We start from the raw sequence: 18987 nt of genomic DNA, 5'->3' as shown, positions 1-18987 counted from the left end.
ACCCTTTCCTGTGACCCTCATTTGCATCAAATATAGAAGGGTATACCATGCTATAGAGTTACCAGTTCTTCAGCGAAACTAGAAATCTTAATTTTTCTGTATATCTAAGAAGAGCAGGAAAACTGGTAGTTAGTGTGTTAGTCACCCAGTGTATCTTGAATCTTGGTTGTGTAGACCCTACTATCTACCTGCAGTGTGTGAATCCACATAGCTATTGTGAGTGTTTCACGTAGGGTATATCCCCCAGCTCCCGAGGCTGCAAGTTAATTACTTAACTTTTTAGGCTGGTGCGTTTTATTGCACCATTCTTTACAATTTTTTTTTTTTTAAAAATTATTTGTTATCATTATTTTTTTTACATTCTAAGATGTTGTGAGCAGTTGTGGGGAGGGGGAGAAGGGAAAGGGGTGGGAGATAGGGTGGGGGAATGTGGTTGAGGCCCATGGCACCCCCCTCTTTCCCCTGGGCAGGGGAGCCCAGGGGGCTTCTGGGGGTAGCTTGGTTGTGGCTGAGCTGGATGTGGACTTTGGAAGGATGTGGCTGAGGTCCTGGGCAGCCCCTGCCACTGGGAGTGCGGGGTGCTTCCAGCAGTGGCTTGGTGGTCATCATTGGGCTGGGTGTGGACATCAGGGAGTGTAGCTGAGACCCTCAGTTCCCCACTGCCCTGGCTCAGGAGCCCAGCATGCTTCTGGTGGTGTCCTGGTGGTTGTTGCTGTGCTGGATGTGGATGTTGGGGGGTGCATGGCTGATGCCCTCAGTGCCCCCAACCCCAGCTTGGGAGCCTGGGGACTTCTGGCCCTTCTAGGTTTTATAGGTGTTCTTTGGTGGTGTTAGACCTTTACTGGTTAACATCAGAACTTTGTCTCTGATCTGTGGGTTTTTTGTTTTTTGTTTTAGTTCTGTGTTGGATTATTCACTATTCCCACCACTTATACTCTTAATTTGTTGTCCTTTGGTTACTTCTAAAATGGGAGAACTTCCTGTGGGAATCGACACTTAAGCCTTGTATTAGTCTGTTTTCATTGCTTATAACAAAATACATAGAACTGGGTGATTTATTAAAAAAAAAAAAATGATATTTATTGCTTACAGTTTCTGAGGCTGGGAAGTCCAATGTCCATCTGGTGGTGGCCACAGTGACCCAGAGGTCTCACATTGCAAGACGGTAGGAGCAGAGAGAGCAAAAGACAGACTCTCTTCTTTTATTTTATTTTATTTTATTTTTTTGTGACCGGAACCCTTGGCTTGGTGCCGTCTGCACCGCGCTCAGCCAGTGAGTGCACCGGCCATCCCTATATAGGACCCAAACCCACGGCCACGGTGCTCCTAGCGCCGCGTTCTCCCGAGTGAGCCACAGGGTCGGCCCCAGACTCTCTTCTTTTAAAGCACTCAGAACCATGCCCTTGACCACCATTTTTAATCCATTCATTACTGCACGGACCCACAAGCCAATCACTTCTTCAAGGCCCTACGTTTCAGTTACCATAATAGGATTTCCCATCCTCTTAACAGTCACAGTGGGGCTAAGTTTCCAATACATAAAACTTGGGGACATAGTTCAAGCTTCAGGGAGTTTTGGGGGGACATAATTCAGTCCACTGCAAGCCTTGTGGTTATGCTAAATTGCTGCTTTGCTGCTGATTCTCTGGGGAAGGCTTTTTGTGCAGTTCAGGTTTTAATTGTTGACCCTATAAACACTAATGGGTCTTGTGAAGTCCATTTCACCTGGGTTGTGTGGAAACTGTGGTCTGGGCCTGAGTCTTTCAGTAAACTGCACCCCCTGCAGTTCTGTGTTCCTGACCAGTCTACACTGAGTGGGCCTGTGCTGATTGGAGGGCAGGCAGATCAGCTGTTCATGCTGTGCCCCAGTGTACCCCTGGTGGCCTGTCTCTGCCACACTCCTAACACTTCCCATGGGACAGGCCATGCGCCAGTCCCTTGCTATGACTCACTGGCCTCTGAATGGCTCCTTTTTTCAGTTGTCTGTGGCTCCTTGCTGCTCTGTGGATCCATGGGAATGCTGTCAGTGGTCTTGCTGGTCTGGTGGCCACCAAGGCCCTTTTCTCCCCTGCAGGCTCCAAGCAACTTTATAGGAAGGGCACAGCAGTGGCTTTTGCCAGCTCTTGCTCCATGTGCTCACTAGGGCCAGCCTTGAAGTGATTGGGGGTCGAAATGGTCAGAGCAATACTTTCTTTCTCTCATTGTGGCTTCTCGTGACTTCATGAACTCTGTAGGCCTCTCCTCCTCTTCCCTTGAGCTCTAGAGGCCCTAGCTTGGTAGTCATTGCTTTGTAACTGTAAATTGTTTGATTGTGGGAGAGGGTGATGCTGGGTACTTTGTATTCTGCCATCTTTCTTGGAAGTTAAAATTTTATGGTTAGTACATGTTTTTTCCTCCCCTCCAGAAATAAGCCAAAGGTAAAATTTTCCTGCTGCCTGCTCTAGCAACATTTACACATTTGTAGTAGATGAAAAACTAGGAAGCAAATCCTGGTTTTCGTTTTTATTTCAGTTTTGAGCTAAACTCTGTACAGTGTTTTGATCTAAATTTCTTAGGATAAGTTAAACTAAATTGCATTATGTTAACCTATATAAGTATATATCTGTACCCATAGTTACGTTGAAATAAACTTTATTAAGGCAAACAAAAGGCAGAAGGCACCCTCAGGCTTTAAGTCATTCCTGAGCAGTTAGCTCTCTTTAAAGCAGGCAGAATGCTGCAGGGCTGTCAGTTTTCCCCTGGGAGTCCCTGTTGAACCTGTACAAGTCGCAGAGTGGCCTAGGCAACAGTCGGCAAGAGATGGGCTTAAACATTGCACACATTACTTTTGAAACAGACATGCTATTAAAATAACAAGGATTTGATATTTGGATATTTGATATTTCTTCCAAATAAGCTGATACATCCCAATTAGAGAAGTGGAATTTCTATCTAGACTAATACGAGGATCATGTTTAGAGTTTGTAAGTGAGTAATTTGAAAGAAATTTCTTTGAAACTCAGATACAATGATAGTAAATCACAATGCTGTGCATAAGTGGTGGTTATTGGGATAGGAATAAAATATTAATAGCGAACATGTTGAGGACAGATTTTTTCTTTGATCTTTCATGATTCTATTTTAGTGATATTAACAGACTAAGATTCTCCTTGTTACCTCAGATGAAATACTAGAATATTCAGGTTTTAAAAAATTTTTTTATGTTTGCAAGTATATATGAAGCAGTTATCAAAAAATATATCTTGGAAAATATTTAAAAAGCCAAAGATTAACAGTCATTGAACACATATCACTGTCGTGTGTTGTCCCTCTAGTTCATTTCTGCTGAGCATGTTGCCCACGGTGCTCATCATCGCGTTCCTGCTGTACACCGTGAGACGAGGACCTGCTGGTATTGGTCGAACAGGCCGGGGGATGGGTGGACTCTTCAGTGTTGGAGAAACCACTGCCAAGGTCTTAAAGGATGAGATAGATGTGAAGTTCAAAGATGTGGCTGGCTGTGAGGAGGCCAAGCTAGAGATCATGGAATTTGTGAATTTCTTGAAAAACCCAAAGCAGTATCAAGACCTAGGAGCAAAAATCCCAAAGGTAAAATGAACTTTCAGAGGATTAACCCAAAATCTTTTGAAGAATTTCTTGATCTCTGAAGTTGTAATTTTATAACATTTGATTACGTATTATAAGTAGCTGTATTTCTGTCCTTCCTCTATCATAGCGTATTAGTCGGTGCCCAACTTGGGAGTCTTTTGGGTTAGTTTTCTGCGTGCATGTGCCGCCTTGTGTGTAGTGTATGCATTCCTGAGAATATTTGTGTTATTTCTTCTTGGGAGCCTGCCTTGATTCACCTTCTCCCTCCAGTCTGATTCAGCTGCCGCATTGCTCAGTAACCGTAGCACCCGGGGCATAGCTCGCTCTGCTGTTCCCCAGTGCCCCCTCACTCCACAGGTGTGTGCAGACCATCTGCCTGTGCCTGGTCGCCTCCCTAGTCCCACCAGTGCACCCACCCACCCTGCTTGTGCCGGGTCTGCCCCACAGGCTTTGTGCCTCCAGGGCGAGCACAGAATCGACACTTTGTGTTTGTTGGATGGATCTGTTATCAGTAAATGAGTAAAAAATGTTTAACTGATTCTTTTTAAATCTATTTAAAAAGTTTACTTTAAAGGAATCCTTTGTAAAGGGGATCATCATTTCCTTGATTTTCATGTCTTGCCTTTTTTTTTTTGTCTTTTTGTCTTTTTTCCGTGTCCGGCAACGGATCGCAACCCTCAGTGTTGCCCCCGTACCGGACCAGGGACCGGCAACGGGATCGCAAGCCTCGGTGTTGCTCCCGCGCCTCGCTCAGCCAGTGAGCGGGAACCGGTCTGTATATGGGATCCGAACCCTCGGACGGAAGCGCCGCCGTGCTTCCCAAGCGGCGCACTATCCAGTGTGCCACCGGGCCGGCCCTCATGTCTTGCCTTTAATGGATAAAAAGTCATGTTTTATGATTTTATAATTTGCTATTACTTAGTGCCCAGTCACATCATGCCTGGGCAGCTCTGCAACTCAGTATAATAGTTTCATACTTGAGCAAACACTTACAGTTTTTCTTTTTAGTTAAGTTAATCATTGGCCATTAGATTTTTATTTCATTTGTGAAACTTTTAAAGAAGAAAACAAGCAAAATTAAAAATACCTTAAAGTTTTTTTACAAAGACTGGGGAAGAAATATCTTTTGACCATGTTATCTACCTTGCCACACCAGTATTTGGGAATGTGGTGGAATGGAGGCATGTCTGTTTATAACAGAGAGACGACACTGTTTATAGCTAGTCACTTAATGGAAAATGAACACAAAAGCAAATTCACAGAGTTAGGTTTTAAGCCACAAGTTCATCCGTGCTAGAAATGTACAGACTTGTATATGAAAGTAGAAATTAGTGGTTAGGTTTATTATTTCAGTTCAAAAACCAATTTTACTTGTAAAGAGTAAGATAATTATATAAATTGGAGTTTGGTGTTTGTGTCTTCTTGACTTATTTATGTAAACCTCGGTTGGTTTATTAGTAGCTTCCTAGCTTAAGTCACCCTTTATATATACTGTTAGATTAAAGGCCTAAAATGCAACACTGAAAATCTTATAAAATAAAGGGATTATTTAAGATTTCACATTCTTACCAAATTTTCTGAAACAAAATTGTCTCTAATAACTCTTTTCTTATTTTTCTTACTAATGTAAAAATGTTCTTCTGTAGTTCAAATGTTTAAAAAATATTTAATGTATGTCAATAAGATTTATGGACAGAGTTATACCTTGGAATTATTTGTGGATATCCAATTTACTTTTTTGAAATTCTAATTAAGCGTAATTTCTCTTTATTATACGTGAAGGGTGCCATTCTCACTGGTCCTCCAGGCACTGGGAAGACACTGCTAGCTAAGGCCACAGCTGGAGAAGCCAACGTCCCCTTCATCACTGTTAGTGGATCTGAGTTCTTGGAGATGTTTGTTGGTGTGGGTCCAGCTCGAGTAAGTCTTGTTCTATTTTGGTGGTGCGGCCCCTTCCCCCACCAGTTTCCCCCACATGGGGACTTGGTGAAGGTGGCTGTGCTCTCTGGAGTCCTGGAGTGGCCTCTTGCCAGCCATGGCCTTAGGTGCTCTTCCAGGGCTAAGTCTCCACCAAGGCCTACAATATCCACCCTGGCTTTCCCCACTCCAGCTGGGACTACAGTCCTAATCTAATTCTAACTTACATTTCAAGAAGAGGCTTTAATTTGTGGATTTTTTTTTTTTTTGGTAACAGCTTTATTGAGATATAATTCATATACCATAAAATGCATCCCCTTAAAGTGTACAGTTCAGATTTTAGTATAGTCACAGATTTGTGCAGCCATCACCATAGTCAATTTTACAACATTTTTGTCACCTTAAGATGAATCCCCGGACCTTTAACTGTCACCTCTCTGTCCCTCCTGCCCCATTCCCACCCCTAAGCAAACACTAATGTACTTTCTGTCTATAGATTTTTCTGTTCCACACACATTTTATATAAATGGAATCATACACATGTGATCTTTTATGCCTGGCTTTTTTTACTTAGCAAAATGTTTTCGGGTTACATGGCAACTATGTTTTACATTTGGAGGACCCACCAGAATTTTCCAAAATACTTGTGCCATTTTACATTCCTGCCAGCAGTGTATAAAAGTTCTGATTTCTCACATCCTCACCAACATTTGTTGTTACCTGACCTTTTGATGATAGCCATCTTAATGGGAGTGACGTGGTATCTCATTATGGTTTTGATTTGCATTTTCTTGATGACTAATTGTATTAGTCTGTTATTGTGCTGCTATAACAGAATACTTGAGACTGGGTAGTTTATAAAGAACAGAGCATTATTTGGCTTATGATTCTGGGACAGCTGCATCTGGCGTAGGCCTCAGGCTGCTTCTACTCATGGCAGAAAACAGCAGCCAGCGGGGACAAGCAGATCACATGGCAAGAGGAAGCAAGGGAGAGAGAGGAGGTGCCCAGGGTTTTTTAAACAACCAGCTCTTGTGGGAACTAATAGAGTAAGATCTCACTCAGGAACCCCCCTCCCAGGGAGAGCATTAATCCATTCATGAGGGATCTGCCCCCATGGCTCAAACAGCTCTAAACACCCCAACACTGCCACATTGGGGATCAGATTTCCACATGAGTTCTGGGAGGACAACACATCCAAACTCCATCACTAATGATGTTGAGCAACTTTTCATCTGCACATTGGCCATTTGTATGTCTTCCTTGGAGGGATGTCTATTGAGGTCCTTTGCCCATTTTTTAATTGGATTGTTTTATCTTTTTGTTGTTGAGATGTAAGAGTTCTTCATATTTTCTGGATACTAACTCCTAATTTGATATATGATTTGCAAATATTCTCCCATTCTGTGGGTTGCCTTTTCATTTTCTTGATGAAGCACAAATGTTTTTAATTTTGATGAAGTCTTATTTATCTATTTTTTATTTTGTTGCTTACACTTTTGGTGTCATATCTAAGAATTCATTGCAAAATCCAAGGCCATGAGCATTTCCTCCTATGTTTTCTTCTAAGAGTTTTATAGTTTTAGCTTTTACATTTAGGTCCATGATACATTTTAAGTTAATTTTTGTATATGGTGTCAGGTAAGGGTCTAACCTCATTCTTTTGCATGTGGATGTGCAGTATTCCTAGTATCAGTAGACATTTTTTTCCCCCATTGAATGGTCTTGGCACCCTTGACCGTAGATAGATATATGGGTTTATTTCTGAACTCTCAGTTCTGTGCTGTTGATATGTATGTCTGTCCTTATGCCAATACCACACTGCCTAGATTACAAGGAAGGTAGAGTGCCTACCATATGGTGGGAATCTCAAGGAGCCTGGGGTTTTTTCCAGCAGAATTACTTGGGCAGTAGTAGTAGGGTGTAAGGTGGACCCCCACTCTAGCTGGCCTGGAGGGGAAGATACAAACCCCTTCTACTTGCCAGCTTTGCAGGGTGCCAGGTTCCTGTTCAGACAAGGAGGCAAAGGACGTGTCAGGGTCGAGCTTGAGGGTGTGAGGTCTGCTCATCATGGATCTGGAGTTCAGAGGGGAGGCTGTAGAGGGACATGAGTTATATAAGGGTGTATGTTCAGAGCAGTGTAGGAATGAAAATCCAGAAGTACAGGTGGGAAAGGACAGTGGGGAGACTGAGGCTTCTGGCAGGTGAAGTAAGAAGGGATGTGAAGCACAGGGAGTTGTCTCTGAGTGTCTTAGAAGGGGCAGGGCCCAGAGGGGAGGATGGGGAAGGCCACTCCTTCTGCCCACTTCAACCTGGCCTGAGGGGGACATGTTTAGCTGGACAGCCTGTGGGTGCAAGGGCCCCAGCAGCTGCTCCTGTCACAGCCGTGTTTTGAGGGCTAGGGCATTGTTGCATGCTCCTCGGTGGTCAGTGAGGTAGGCTTGGCCTTTACTTAGGTATAGTATTGCATAGATCTGTCAGTAAGTTCCTATTTGTTAGAAACTGCCTTGGGCATGAAACGTGAACCGTGGAGAAGTATGAACTTTGCAGCTGAGTGTAACGTTTGTGGCTCTATTATGTTGTCTTTCTGTAGGGCAAGGTATGTAATATTAATTTGTTGGTGTTACAGAAGTAGCAGATATTATTAGTGTTTATTACACATAACAGTAATTTATGGGATATAGGAATGATATTTGTTCACCTAAAATCAGTTTCTCATCAAGTTACCCATCATTTGCCACTTGTTTGCTACTTGTAACTGTTTTTAACTATGTACTGTACAGTGTGTAGCACAAAAAGACTGCCTTTAAATGGGACAGGAAACTTGAGGTTTATTTTTTATTAGGAGGATAAGTAATACTCACTGGTCAAGTGACTCTTGAGTTTCTCTTGTTTTTTGTCCTTTTTGTGACCAGTAAGGGGATCGCAACCCTTGGCTTCGTGTCACCCACACCGCGCTCAGCCAGTGAGCGCACCGGCCATTCCTATATAGGATCCGAACCTGCCGCACTCTCCCGAGTGCGCCACGGGGCCGGCTCATGAGTTTCTCTTTTTATTAAGGTTCGGGACTTGTTTGCCCTTGCCCGAAAGAATGCGCCTTGCATCCTCTTCATTGATGAGATCGACGCGGTGGGAAGGAAGCGTGGGAGGGGCAACTTCGGAGGCCAGAGTGAGCAGGAGAACACGCTCAACCAGCTGCTCGTGGAGATGGACGGTGAGCACCCAAGGCCATTGTGTTTTTTTTTTTTTTTACTGACCGGTAACGGGATCGCAACCCTCGGTGTCTCGCCCGTACCGGGGACCGGCAACGGGATCGCAACCCTTGGTGTTGCGCCCGCTCCGCGCTCAGCCAGTGAGCGGAAACCGGTCTCCACATGGGATCCGAACCCTCGGCGGGAGCACCGCTGTGCTCCCAAGCGGTGCACTCTCCAGTGCACCACCGGGCCGGCCCGGCCTTTGTGTTTTGAACTAACTTTCCAGTTGTCTTACATCTCTGCAAAATGAGAATCCTTATTCTGAGATTGTGCACCAAAAAAAAAAAAGCGCATTTTCTAAAACAGCCCTTTTTTTTTTTTCCTTTTTGTCTTTTTTCATGACCGGTAACGGAATCGCAACCCTTGGTGTCGCGCCCATACCGCGACCGGCAACGGGATCACAACCCTCGGTGTCGCGCCCGCACTGCGCTCAACCAGTGAGCGGACTGGTCTCTATATGGGATCCAAACCCTCGGCGGGAGCGCCGCCGCGCTCCCAAGCGGCGCACTGAAGCGCCACCGGGCCGGCCCCAAACAGCCCTTTTTAAAGGCTCTTTTAGACCAGTACAGATAACGGTGAAATATTTTTGCCTGGCAGCCTGCCATAACTTAATATTGGTGTCAAGGTGTTAATATTGTACCTGATGTTGAATAAGAAAAAAATTGTGAAATAATTCACAAAAGAATTATAGGCTCATTTTCTGTGATTCTCATCGTCTTTGATTCTGAAGCATCAGGAAAAGCAAGTGTAAGCAGGTGTGAATTTGGCAAATTTCAAATACTCTGATGTAAGAGAGTAGCAGTCTTCCCGAGCGAGTCAGGTTTTCTTTCATTTAGGAAAGCCAGTTCTTAGGACATGCCGTGTCCTTCCCACTGGAGGGTATCTGGATGCTTGGTTCTGTGTGCAGAAAGGGTAAGCTCAGTGCCAAGTACTGAATGGGTCTAGGTGACGAAGCCAGGCGCAGCAGCAGTAGTAGCAAGAAGGTAGAGTCATCCCCCATTCTGTAGGTGCTGAGTCTGCATTTGGAATGGTATGTTCGATTGGAGTGCCACCTCTGGGGAAAATCAGCCCAGGAGCTCTCTCAGAGCCAGGGTCGTGGGGGTGAAGGATCCAGGACCCTGTCACTGACATTTCAGGAGTGGCTGATAAAACTGAGCATGTTGTGTCTGGGGAAGAGGTGGAAGTGGAGGCTGAGGTTGACACCTGCCTTCAGACATGCAGGGCCCCTGGGAATCAGACACGCCACTGGCAGATTTAGTTTAATTGATTTGAAAACAAGTTTAAAATTGACTACATCTAAATTTCTAGTGAAATAAAATCTTTGGTTATTTGCTTTTAGAAAACTGGTTCTTAAAACTTAAGTCTAGTATATGATTATAATCATTAAGGACAAGATGAATAGTAGGAAAAATAATCCAAGTTGGTGATGTAAAAAGCTCTGGATAATAAACAAAAAATGTTTAGCGTCGCTGTGCACCTGTAGTGCTCATACGTTCTTGACAGGCACACTGTTGCTTTCTGCCTCCTGTCATTTAGTAGTGATTGCATTTTCATTGTTGTCTTTCAGGCTTTAACACAACAACAAATGTTGTCATTCTGGCAGGCACCAATCGACCAGATATCCTAGACCCTGCACTGATGAGGCCAGGGCGTTTTGACAGGCAAATCTTTATTGGTGAGATGATGTTCACTGAGTTTAGTCCAGTTCTCATGGGTATAGGTGGGACTGTTTCACTGACTTTTTTTTCCCTTAAAAATAATTTATAAAGGACCACCAGACATAAAAGGAAGAGCCTCTATATTCAAAGTTCACCTCAGACCCCTAAAGCTGGACAGTGCCCTGGAAAGAGAGAAACTGGCCAGAAAACTTGCATCCTTAACTCCAGGGTTTTCAGGTGAGTGAAAAATAACCGCTGTCCTGTCTGTAAGTACTTATAAATCAGTGACAGTTCCTAGGTGCCATTTCCCTGTCTTACTGCTCATGAGCCTTGGGGCTTCCTGAGTGTGTGTTTTTACCTTGTTATTATGGGAAATGTCAAACACACACAGAGTTTGAGGAAGTAGTGCACTGAGCCTGTCTGCACCCACCACCTCACTTCAGCAACAATTCCTGATTCACATTTGGCCTCATTTTATCTATCCACCCCCACTTACCAACTCCTGAGATAAAATTAACATACCATAGAATTCACCTATATGAAGTGGTTCAGTGGTTTTTAGGATATTTACATAGTTGTGCAACTGAATTAGTTCATTTCTGTTGCGTATAACAAAATACTTGAAACTGGGTGATTTATAAAGAGAATGAAATTTATTGCTTACAGTTTCTGAGGCTGGGAAGTTCAAAGTCCTGGGAACACATCTGGTGGTGCCGACAGTCACCTAGGGGTCTCACATTGCAAGATGGTGGGAGCAGAGACAGACAGACTCTCTTCTCTCTTTTAAAGCCCTCAGAACCACACCCTGACCAGTACCTTTAATCCATTCACTGGGCATGGTCCTGCAATCTGATCACTTCTTCAAGGTCCCACCTGTCAATTACCATAATAGGATTTCCCACCCTCAACAGTTACAGTGGGGATCAAGCTTCTAATATATGAAATTTGGACAAAATTCAAGCTTCATTGAGTTTCAGGGGTATACAATTCAATCCACTACAGTACAGCAACCATCACTATAATTTTAAAACATTTCATCACCCCAGAAGAATCTGTTAACGGCCACTCCCTCCACCCTAGCCATAAGCAATCCCTAATCTACTTTCTGTCCCTTTAGATTTTCCTATTCTGGACATTTTATATGAATGTAATTATATAAAATGTAGTCTTCTATGCCTGACTTATGCCCACGTAGCATGTTTCCAGGGTTCATCTATGTTGTAGCAGGTACCAGAACCTTATTCCTTTCCATGGCTGAATAATGTTCCATCGTATGGATATTCCACGTGTGGTTAATCCATTTATCAGTTGATGGATATTTGGGATGTTTCCACCTGTTGGTTATGAATAATGCTGCTATCAACATTAATGTACAGGGCCGAGCCCGTGGCGCACTCGGGAGTGCAGCAGCACTCCTGCCGCAGGTTCGGATCCTATATAGGGATGGCCGGTGCGCTCACTGGCTGAGCGCGGTGTGGCCGATCTCACACACACAAAAAAAGACAAAAAAAAAAAAAAATTAATGTACAGATTTTTGGATGAACATGTTTTCTCTTTTTTTGGTTATTTACCTAGGAGGGGAATTACAGGGTCGTATGATAATTCTATATTTAACTTTCTGAGGAACTGCCAGACTTTTCCAAAGTGGCTGCACCATTTTACAGTCCCACCAGCAGTGCGTGAGGCTCCAGTCCCTCCACGTCCTCACCAGCACTTGTTACTGTCTGTCTTCAGTCACAGCTGTCCTGGTGGCTGTGAAGTGGTGTCTCATTGTGGTTTTGATTTGCGTTTATCTAATAACTAGTGATATTGAGCATCTTTTCAAGTGGATCATGGAAATTTTTTTTTTTTTTTTCCTTTTTGTCTTTTTTCGTGTCCGGCAATGGATCGCAACCCTCAGTGTCGCGCCCGTACCGGACCGGACTGGCAACGGGATCGCAATCCTTGGTGTTGCGCCCGCACCTCACTCAGCCAGTGAGCGGGAACCGGTCTGTATGTGGGATCCGAACCCTTGTCGGGAGCGCCACCGCGCTCCCAAGCGGCGCACTGTAACAGTGCGCCACCGGGCCGGCCCGATCATGGAATTTTTAATATAAAATATGATCCTTTCTCATTTCCTATCTCCCTCCTTCCAAACCCGAAATGAAATGAAAAGGAACATTTGAGAAGTACAAAAAGATTATGTACAGTTGGAGGGTCAGAAGATGGTCATTTTAAGTGTCCCAGGGGTCCTAACTTTGTACTTATTTCTTATTTTTGGAATTTATAATGTTTTAATATTTGTTTATTGAGTACATACTTTGTGCTATAGTTTATTTGTGTTAACCATATACTTGGTCTGAAAAGTTAATTTAAAGGCACCTGTGGATCTAAAAAGCATTTGGGTTTGGCAAGCTTCACGTATTTAAATTTAGTTCTGTAACTGAATTTGCTAGGTTGTTTTAATGCTTATGTTTATCATTTTATGTCAACATATTGCCTAATCTCCACATAAGCCTTTTTCCCAGCAAAGTTAACTAATGAGCATTTTAAAATATTGTCTTAGTTTGCTGTTAAATGAGCCCTATTGTTTATTATGGTAAATAGTTGCCTATAATTATGTATTTACTACTAATTCTTTCATCTCAGTTCAGAGGGCCAGGATTGTACTTAAGCTAATACTAAATGGTAGAGTGGCTTAGGGTTATCATGAACCAAACTAAACTGTATTTTCATAAAGCCGTTTTTCTGTCTATTGCTGGTTGATAGATTGATTATGGGTTTGGTTATCTATCCATGATGTGGATAAGCTATTCTGCATGTTCATTTGTAGGAGCTGATGTTGCTAATGTCTGCAATGAAGCTGCTTTGATTGCTGCAAGACACCTTTCAGATTCCATAAATCAGAAACACTTTGAGCAAGCAATTGAACGAGTGATTGGTGGTAAGGCAACTGAATGTAACTCAAGTCGAAAGGCTGATGAAATGAATTTGAGTACAGGGAATTCTCTGTTTTGGCAAGATCTGGAAGCAAAGACAGTGTGTTTGCTTAGCTCCAGGCTCACTGCCTGCTTGGGTGCTGCCGTGAGTTCTTGTGGTATCTCCTGCGTGGAGGCCGGTGTGCGGGTGAGAGGACAGCTCACACATGCACCACTTGGGCGGGGGCAAGCAGTGAGACAGCTGCCCTGAATTACGCCAGTCTAGGTTTAGAAAAAGCACACAGCCCTTCTGTTTCCAAAGATTTCATCACGGGAGAGAGATGTGCTCTGTGCTGGGCAGAGGTGACGGATGTAAAGCAGATGCAGCAGCTATTTGACCAGGAAGTGCTTACCTTGCCACCACGTGTTTTCCTTGCTTTCTGTGCAGCTTATAGTTTATACCCCCAAAATAGCTAGCAATTCAGGTACTCGGGCCTTCAAAGGAGGCAGCGCCCCACAGAAGAGGTGGGGTGTAACTGTTCAGTGGCATAACGGGTGGGCGTGAAGGTGGCCTGACCAAAGGAAAGACTGCAGGAGGCGGCATTGCACCCTGCGTTAGGAGGGATGTAAGCTGCGGGTGCGTCTTCCCAGGGAGAGTACGGTAGAGTTGAAACACGTTATTTAAGTCTAGATTTTGGAAGGCCTTGAATGTTAAGCTCAAGGGCTTTTAAAGTTTTGTCCTGTGGCCAGTATTGAACTGAGGTGGGTTTTTTCCTGAGCCACTGAGAGTCATAACAGTCAGTGGTATTTTAGGAAAATGAATCTGCCTGTGAAGAAGAGTGAAGCATCTGGAGGCAGAGAACCTTCCCATGCTAACAGGCTTAGCACGGGTACTACCAATGATAACAGGTGGAAAAGGACAGACGTATAGGCTACAGAGTCCATGGGCGCTCCCAGAGGGAGCTGGGTTGGCAGAAAATGAGATATGCTGAGATTGAGACGGGAAGGATGTCCACATGGAACTCTGGTGCAGCACCAAGTGTGCAGGTGGTAGTGGTCCCATGATGTGCCAGAAGGACTCGTGCAGGTGGGTGAAGCCACTCAGGGAACAGGTTCCCCAGAGAGGAAATGTGGCCACCTGTGGTAGCAGAGGGGGGAGAGAAGCAAGTCTATAGAGTCACCAGAGCTCACTGTGTGCCCCAGGCACTGAAGGTGCATCTGCAAACATGACAAAGGGTGTCACCAGAGGAACCCAGTGGTTGGAGAGAGGAGACAAGGACATATGAGCTTACAAAGGAGGAGTTGTCATCAGGATCAAGCGATGTGGGGTATAAAAGAGAATGACCTTTGGAGTTAGCAGTGAGCCTGTTCTGGGTGATATTTGACGTGACAGTTTCAGCTGAGTGGAGAGTATAAAACCAGACTAGTGGAGATTCCAGTGAGAACACAGAGGCTGGGATATACGTGTGCATAGCTGGGTTACATGCTAAATAAACAACTACTTATCAAATGGATTAATTCATAGACCACTTTATAAATTTGTTATTGAAAAAAAAAATCTGAGGTGATAGATCTGTGAATGGAGTTAAAGTAATTCACTGTAGAGACAGGTGAACACTGTATTTGTGCCTTTTTTAGGTCGAGGACAGGTGATGCGTGAGGGTGTGAGAAAAAAAACGGGCTACCATAGAGCTGCAGTGCTGGCTCTGAGCAGGTGGAAGCAGGCACTCGATAGCACCGCCACGGACACCAGAGCCACATGCGTGGCTGTGTAGTAAGGTGGCATGCTGAGAAAATGAAAAATTCCTGTGATCAGCTCTGGGGAAAATTATCCTTTGTTTTTTCAGATAAGCAAGAAGTGCTTAGCTATGGAAAACAGAGGACTTGTTAACTTGCCCTTTACAGCTTTCAACCTGGCAGCTCTGATATATTTCTGACTTGTGTATACCGTCTTAGGGTATGCCACTGGGAGCATAGCTTTTCATCTTCCAGTCTCCTTGATGTGTTGTCAGTTGAGAGAGTCTCTCATGTGAATCACATTGAACACAGAACTGCTTGTGACACAGTGTGATGGCTTGTCATAGTGCAGAGTGTGTGGAGTCGGTTCTTAAGGTAGCAGGTGCAGAGGCCAGAGTCCGCCTTTACCCAGGCCAGAGAGGAGTTGTGCTTAGGCGGGAGTCCTGTAGCCTTGCAGGTGACATGAGGCTCCTGCCCCAGTCTTTTAGACCCCGTGGCTCTGGGGGTTTACCTTCTTGGCTCTATTCTGCTGCTTCTGGGGTTGATTCTTTGAGCCCCTGGGCATTCAGTTAGTGTGCTGGGTGCTCCAGCACCAGCTTAGTCAGCTCTGAGGAGCTATTTCCAGATCTTTTACCAGCTCAGACTGTCGTCTGCCTTCCACCAGGACAGACAACAGTTGATCTCTCTCACATGGTAGGCATCTTTGTTTACCTAGTGTTGAATAATTCTGAATACCTAGCCTAAGCAGTCAGGACCTTTTCAGAGTTCTTTGTTTTCTATGGATTTTATGTTTTAAATTCATCTAAGTGCTGAATTTTATTTCACATTTCTATTTATTTGGCAGAACAGGATATGTGCCTTAATAGAGTGGCAGAATTAGGATAAATGTGGTACGGAGAGTGAATGGTTTTTGCTGTAGTTGGGTATATTTTGAAGTTGATCCTTTGCTTTTATTCTGGCCTTGATTAGGGATTTTTGAATTGTCATAGGCAACTTAATCTCTAAATCACATTTTAGATAAAGCAACATGTAGCATTGTAAAACTGTCTTTAATGTCATTGTCACTAAAACAGTGGTTTGGGTTTTTTGTTATTATTTTGTTAGGCTTAGAGAAGAAAACTCAGGTTCTGCAGCCCGAGGAGAAGAAGACTGTGGCGTACCACGAAGCAGGCCATGCGGTTGCTGGCTGGTATCTGGAACACGCAGACCCACTCTTAAAGGTGACCCGGTTTGTGTTGGACAGCAGGCAGGCCAGCTTATTTGAGCAATTACTTGACTGCAGTTGAGAAGAAAGCTGCACTGCACAAAGGATAAATATACAAGATGTTTAACTTTAAAGGAATTTAGCAAAAACTTCTGGTAGTCATGGTTGAATGAAGTGGTTACACACATTTTCCTGCAGTTAAGTTATAAAATTTGGACAGAAAACCTTTTATTTAAAAAAATTTTTTTGGCGGGTGGCCAGTACAGCGATCTGAATCCTTGACCTTGGTGTTACCAGCACCACACACTACCCATTTGGCTAACTGGCCAGCATCCAGAAAAATATTTAAAGAGATTAAAAAGTGTTCAAAAGTAGACCAAAGGTGGAAGAGAGTTTGCTCTTTTTATTTTTTATTTTTTGTGACCGGTAAGGGGATTGTAACCCTTGGCTTGGTGTCGCCCGCACCATGTTCAGCCATTGAGCGCACCAGCCATCCCTTTATAGGATCCGAACCCTCGGTCTCGGCGCTCCAGTACTGCTGCGCTCCCAGCACTGCACTACCCTGAGTGAGCCACGGGGTTGGCCCAAGAGTTTGCTCTTTAAAAGCAATAGCTGACAGGGGTTAGAATTGGGAATTTGTGGCTTTCTTGCCTGAAGGTTTTCCAAAACCTCCACACTATAGTGGTGGAAAATGTTGGCCTTACCATCTTGAGGTGGCAGAAGAGAGAGTTCAGGATTTGAAGAATATTGGAAATTTAACAGGAAAATCTTGGAAGAAAGAAAACTACAGTGGGTGAGACCCAAATGTGATAGAAACTGCCCAAATCTCTGGCTGACCACTGTGTATAGGGGCTGCCCCAGAGATCCTCGCGAAAAAGTAAGCAGAGACCAAAGAAAAATCTACCATTGAAAGACAGGGGTGTACCAGGTGAGATTTTCAAGTTTTCTGCTTTTCCAACTGAGTGCATTCCCCAAACCTGTGCAGCACAGACAACAGAAAGCAGCCACTCAACTGCCTTGCCATGTCAGAGAGCAGCTGGAAATTGAGGGGGTCCCCTGAGGCAAGGAAACCACAGAGAAGGCAACATTAGAGTGTCCATAAAATGTCCTAAAGAGTCTACAGAGAAGTGACTAGAACTAAATGAAGTTAGCAAAGTTGCAGAATTTAAGGTCTATGTACAAAGACCAATTGTATGTCTGTATATTAACAATGAACAACTGCAAAAAGAAATTTTAAAAATTCAATTTCATTTTCAGTAGCATTCAAAAACATGAAATATGGAAGGACAAATTTAAGAAAATATTTATAGGACCTGCACACTAAATTAAAACAAGAGCTAAATAAGAATAGAGATATACTGTGTTCATGGACTGTTAACGTCAGTTTTGCCCAAATTCATCTGTAGTTTTAATGCAATCTCTTATGGCAAATTTTTTTGTAAAAATTGACAAGCTGAATCTAAAATTTGTATGAAATACAGATGAACTAGAATAGCCAAAACAGTTAAGTTGAAAGATTACTGTAGCCAATTTTAAGATTTTGCACACAACCACAGTAATGGAGACTGCAGTGCTGGTGAAGGGGTGGGATAGAACAGTCTGGAAAGAGACCCACATGGTTGGCTAATTGATTTCAACAGAAGTACAAAGTAATTCAAGGGGGAAGGATTGTCTTAACAAATGGTTCTGGCAACTCAGTTTTCATATGGAAAAAAAGTGAACATTAACCCTTATATCATAGGCAAAAATTTAAATTGAAATAGATCATAAAAACTAAAGGCACAAAAAGCATGAACCACAAAATAAAAAACTGATTAATGGTATCTCATCAAAATTTTAAACTTTCTATCTTTGAAAGACATGGTCAAGAAAATGAAAAGGGCAAGCCATACACTCTGGAAATACTTGCAATCCATGTACTCATCTAGGACAAGGGACTTGTCCCTAGAATGTATAAAGAATTCTTAAAACTCAATAATAAGAAAATAAGCAACCAAGTAAAACAATGGGCAAAAGATGTGAACATATACTTCACAGAAGATGTGTCAGTGGGCATTGAGCACATGAAGACAGTGTCATTAGTCAACAGGGAAATGCGAATTAACTCACAATGAGACACCAAAACACTCACTGGAATGGTTTGAAGTTAAAGAGACAGTCTTAAGTGTTGCTGAGGATGTGGAGCAGTTGGGACACTCATACACTGCTGAGAGGAATGTAAAGTGGTACAACCATTTTGGAAAACAGTTTGGCAGTTTCTTATAAACACTTCCACATGGCTGAATGACCATCTTAGATGTTTACCCAAGAGAAATAAAAAAAAACATGTCCACACAGAGACTGTTACTGCTTTGTTTATATCAGTAAACTGAAAATAGCCCTGATATCCATCAAAAAGGAGATGGACATGTGTTACGTTTATGCAGTGGAATGCTACACAGCAGTAAAAATGAATGATTGACGTGCAAAGCAGTGTGAGTGAGTCTTAAAAATGAAGAAACTAGACACAGTAAAGCACGCACTGGACGATTGCATTAACATGCAGTTCCAGACCTCGTAAGTGAATCCACAGGGTAGAAAGTGCGTCTGCTGCTGCCTGGGGCTGGGTGGGGAAGGGAAGATTGACTACAAAGCGTACAGGGAGCTTTTTGGCATGATGAGAATATTTTGTATCTTCATTGTGGTTGTAGGTTATGTTTGTCAGAACTCGTTGAACTGTACACTTAAAATTG

The 18987-nt window shown here is 43.4% G+C and overlaps 1 protein-coding gene across 1 annotated transcript in view; it reads left to right on the top strand.

The window, feature by feature from the left end:
* The window catches only part of AFG3L2 (AFG3-like AAA ATPase 2), a 50666-nt gene that overhangs the window by 23383 nt on the left and 8296 nt on the right, over positions 1–18987 (top strand). The window contains exons 8-14 of the mRNA XM_008582139.1: positions 3315–3588; positions 5371–5508; positions 8566–8719; positions 10327–10434; positions 10529–10654; positions 13230–13340; positions 16156–16271. Of these exons, the coding sequence (XP_008580361.1) occupies positions 3315–3588; positions 5371–5508; positions 8566–8719; positions 10327–10434; positions 10529–10654; positions 13230–13340; positions 16156–16271 (1027 nt within the window). The remainder of the gene's footprint in view (positions 1–3314; positions 3589–5370; positions 5509–8565; positions 8720–10326; positions 10435–10528; positions 10655–13229; positions 13341–16155; positions 16272–18987) is intronic.

Source organism: Galeopterus variegatus, unplaced genomic scaffold (genome assembly GCF_000696425.1).
Source record: "Galeopterus variegatus unplaced genomic scaffold, G_variegatus-3.0.2 Scaffold2524, whole genome shotgun sequence".
NCBI classification, from domain to species: domain Eukaryota; kingdom Metazoa; phylum Chordata; class Mammalia; order Dermoptera; family Cynocephalidae; genus Galeopterus; species Galeopterus variegatus.
This window is presented reverse-complemented; position numbering and strand designations above follow the sequence as displayed.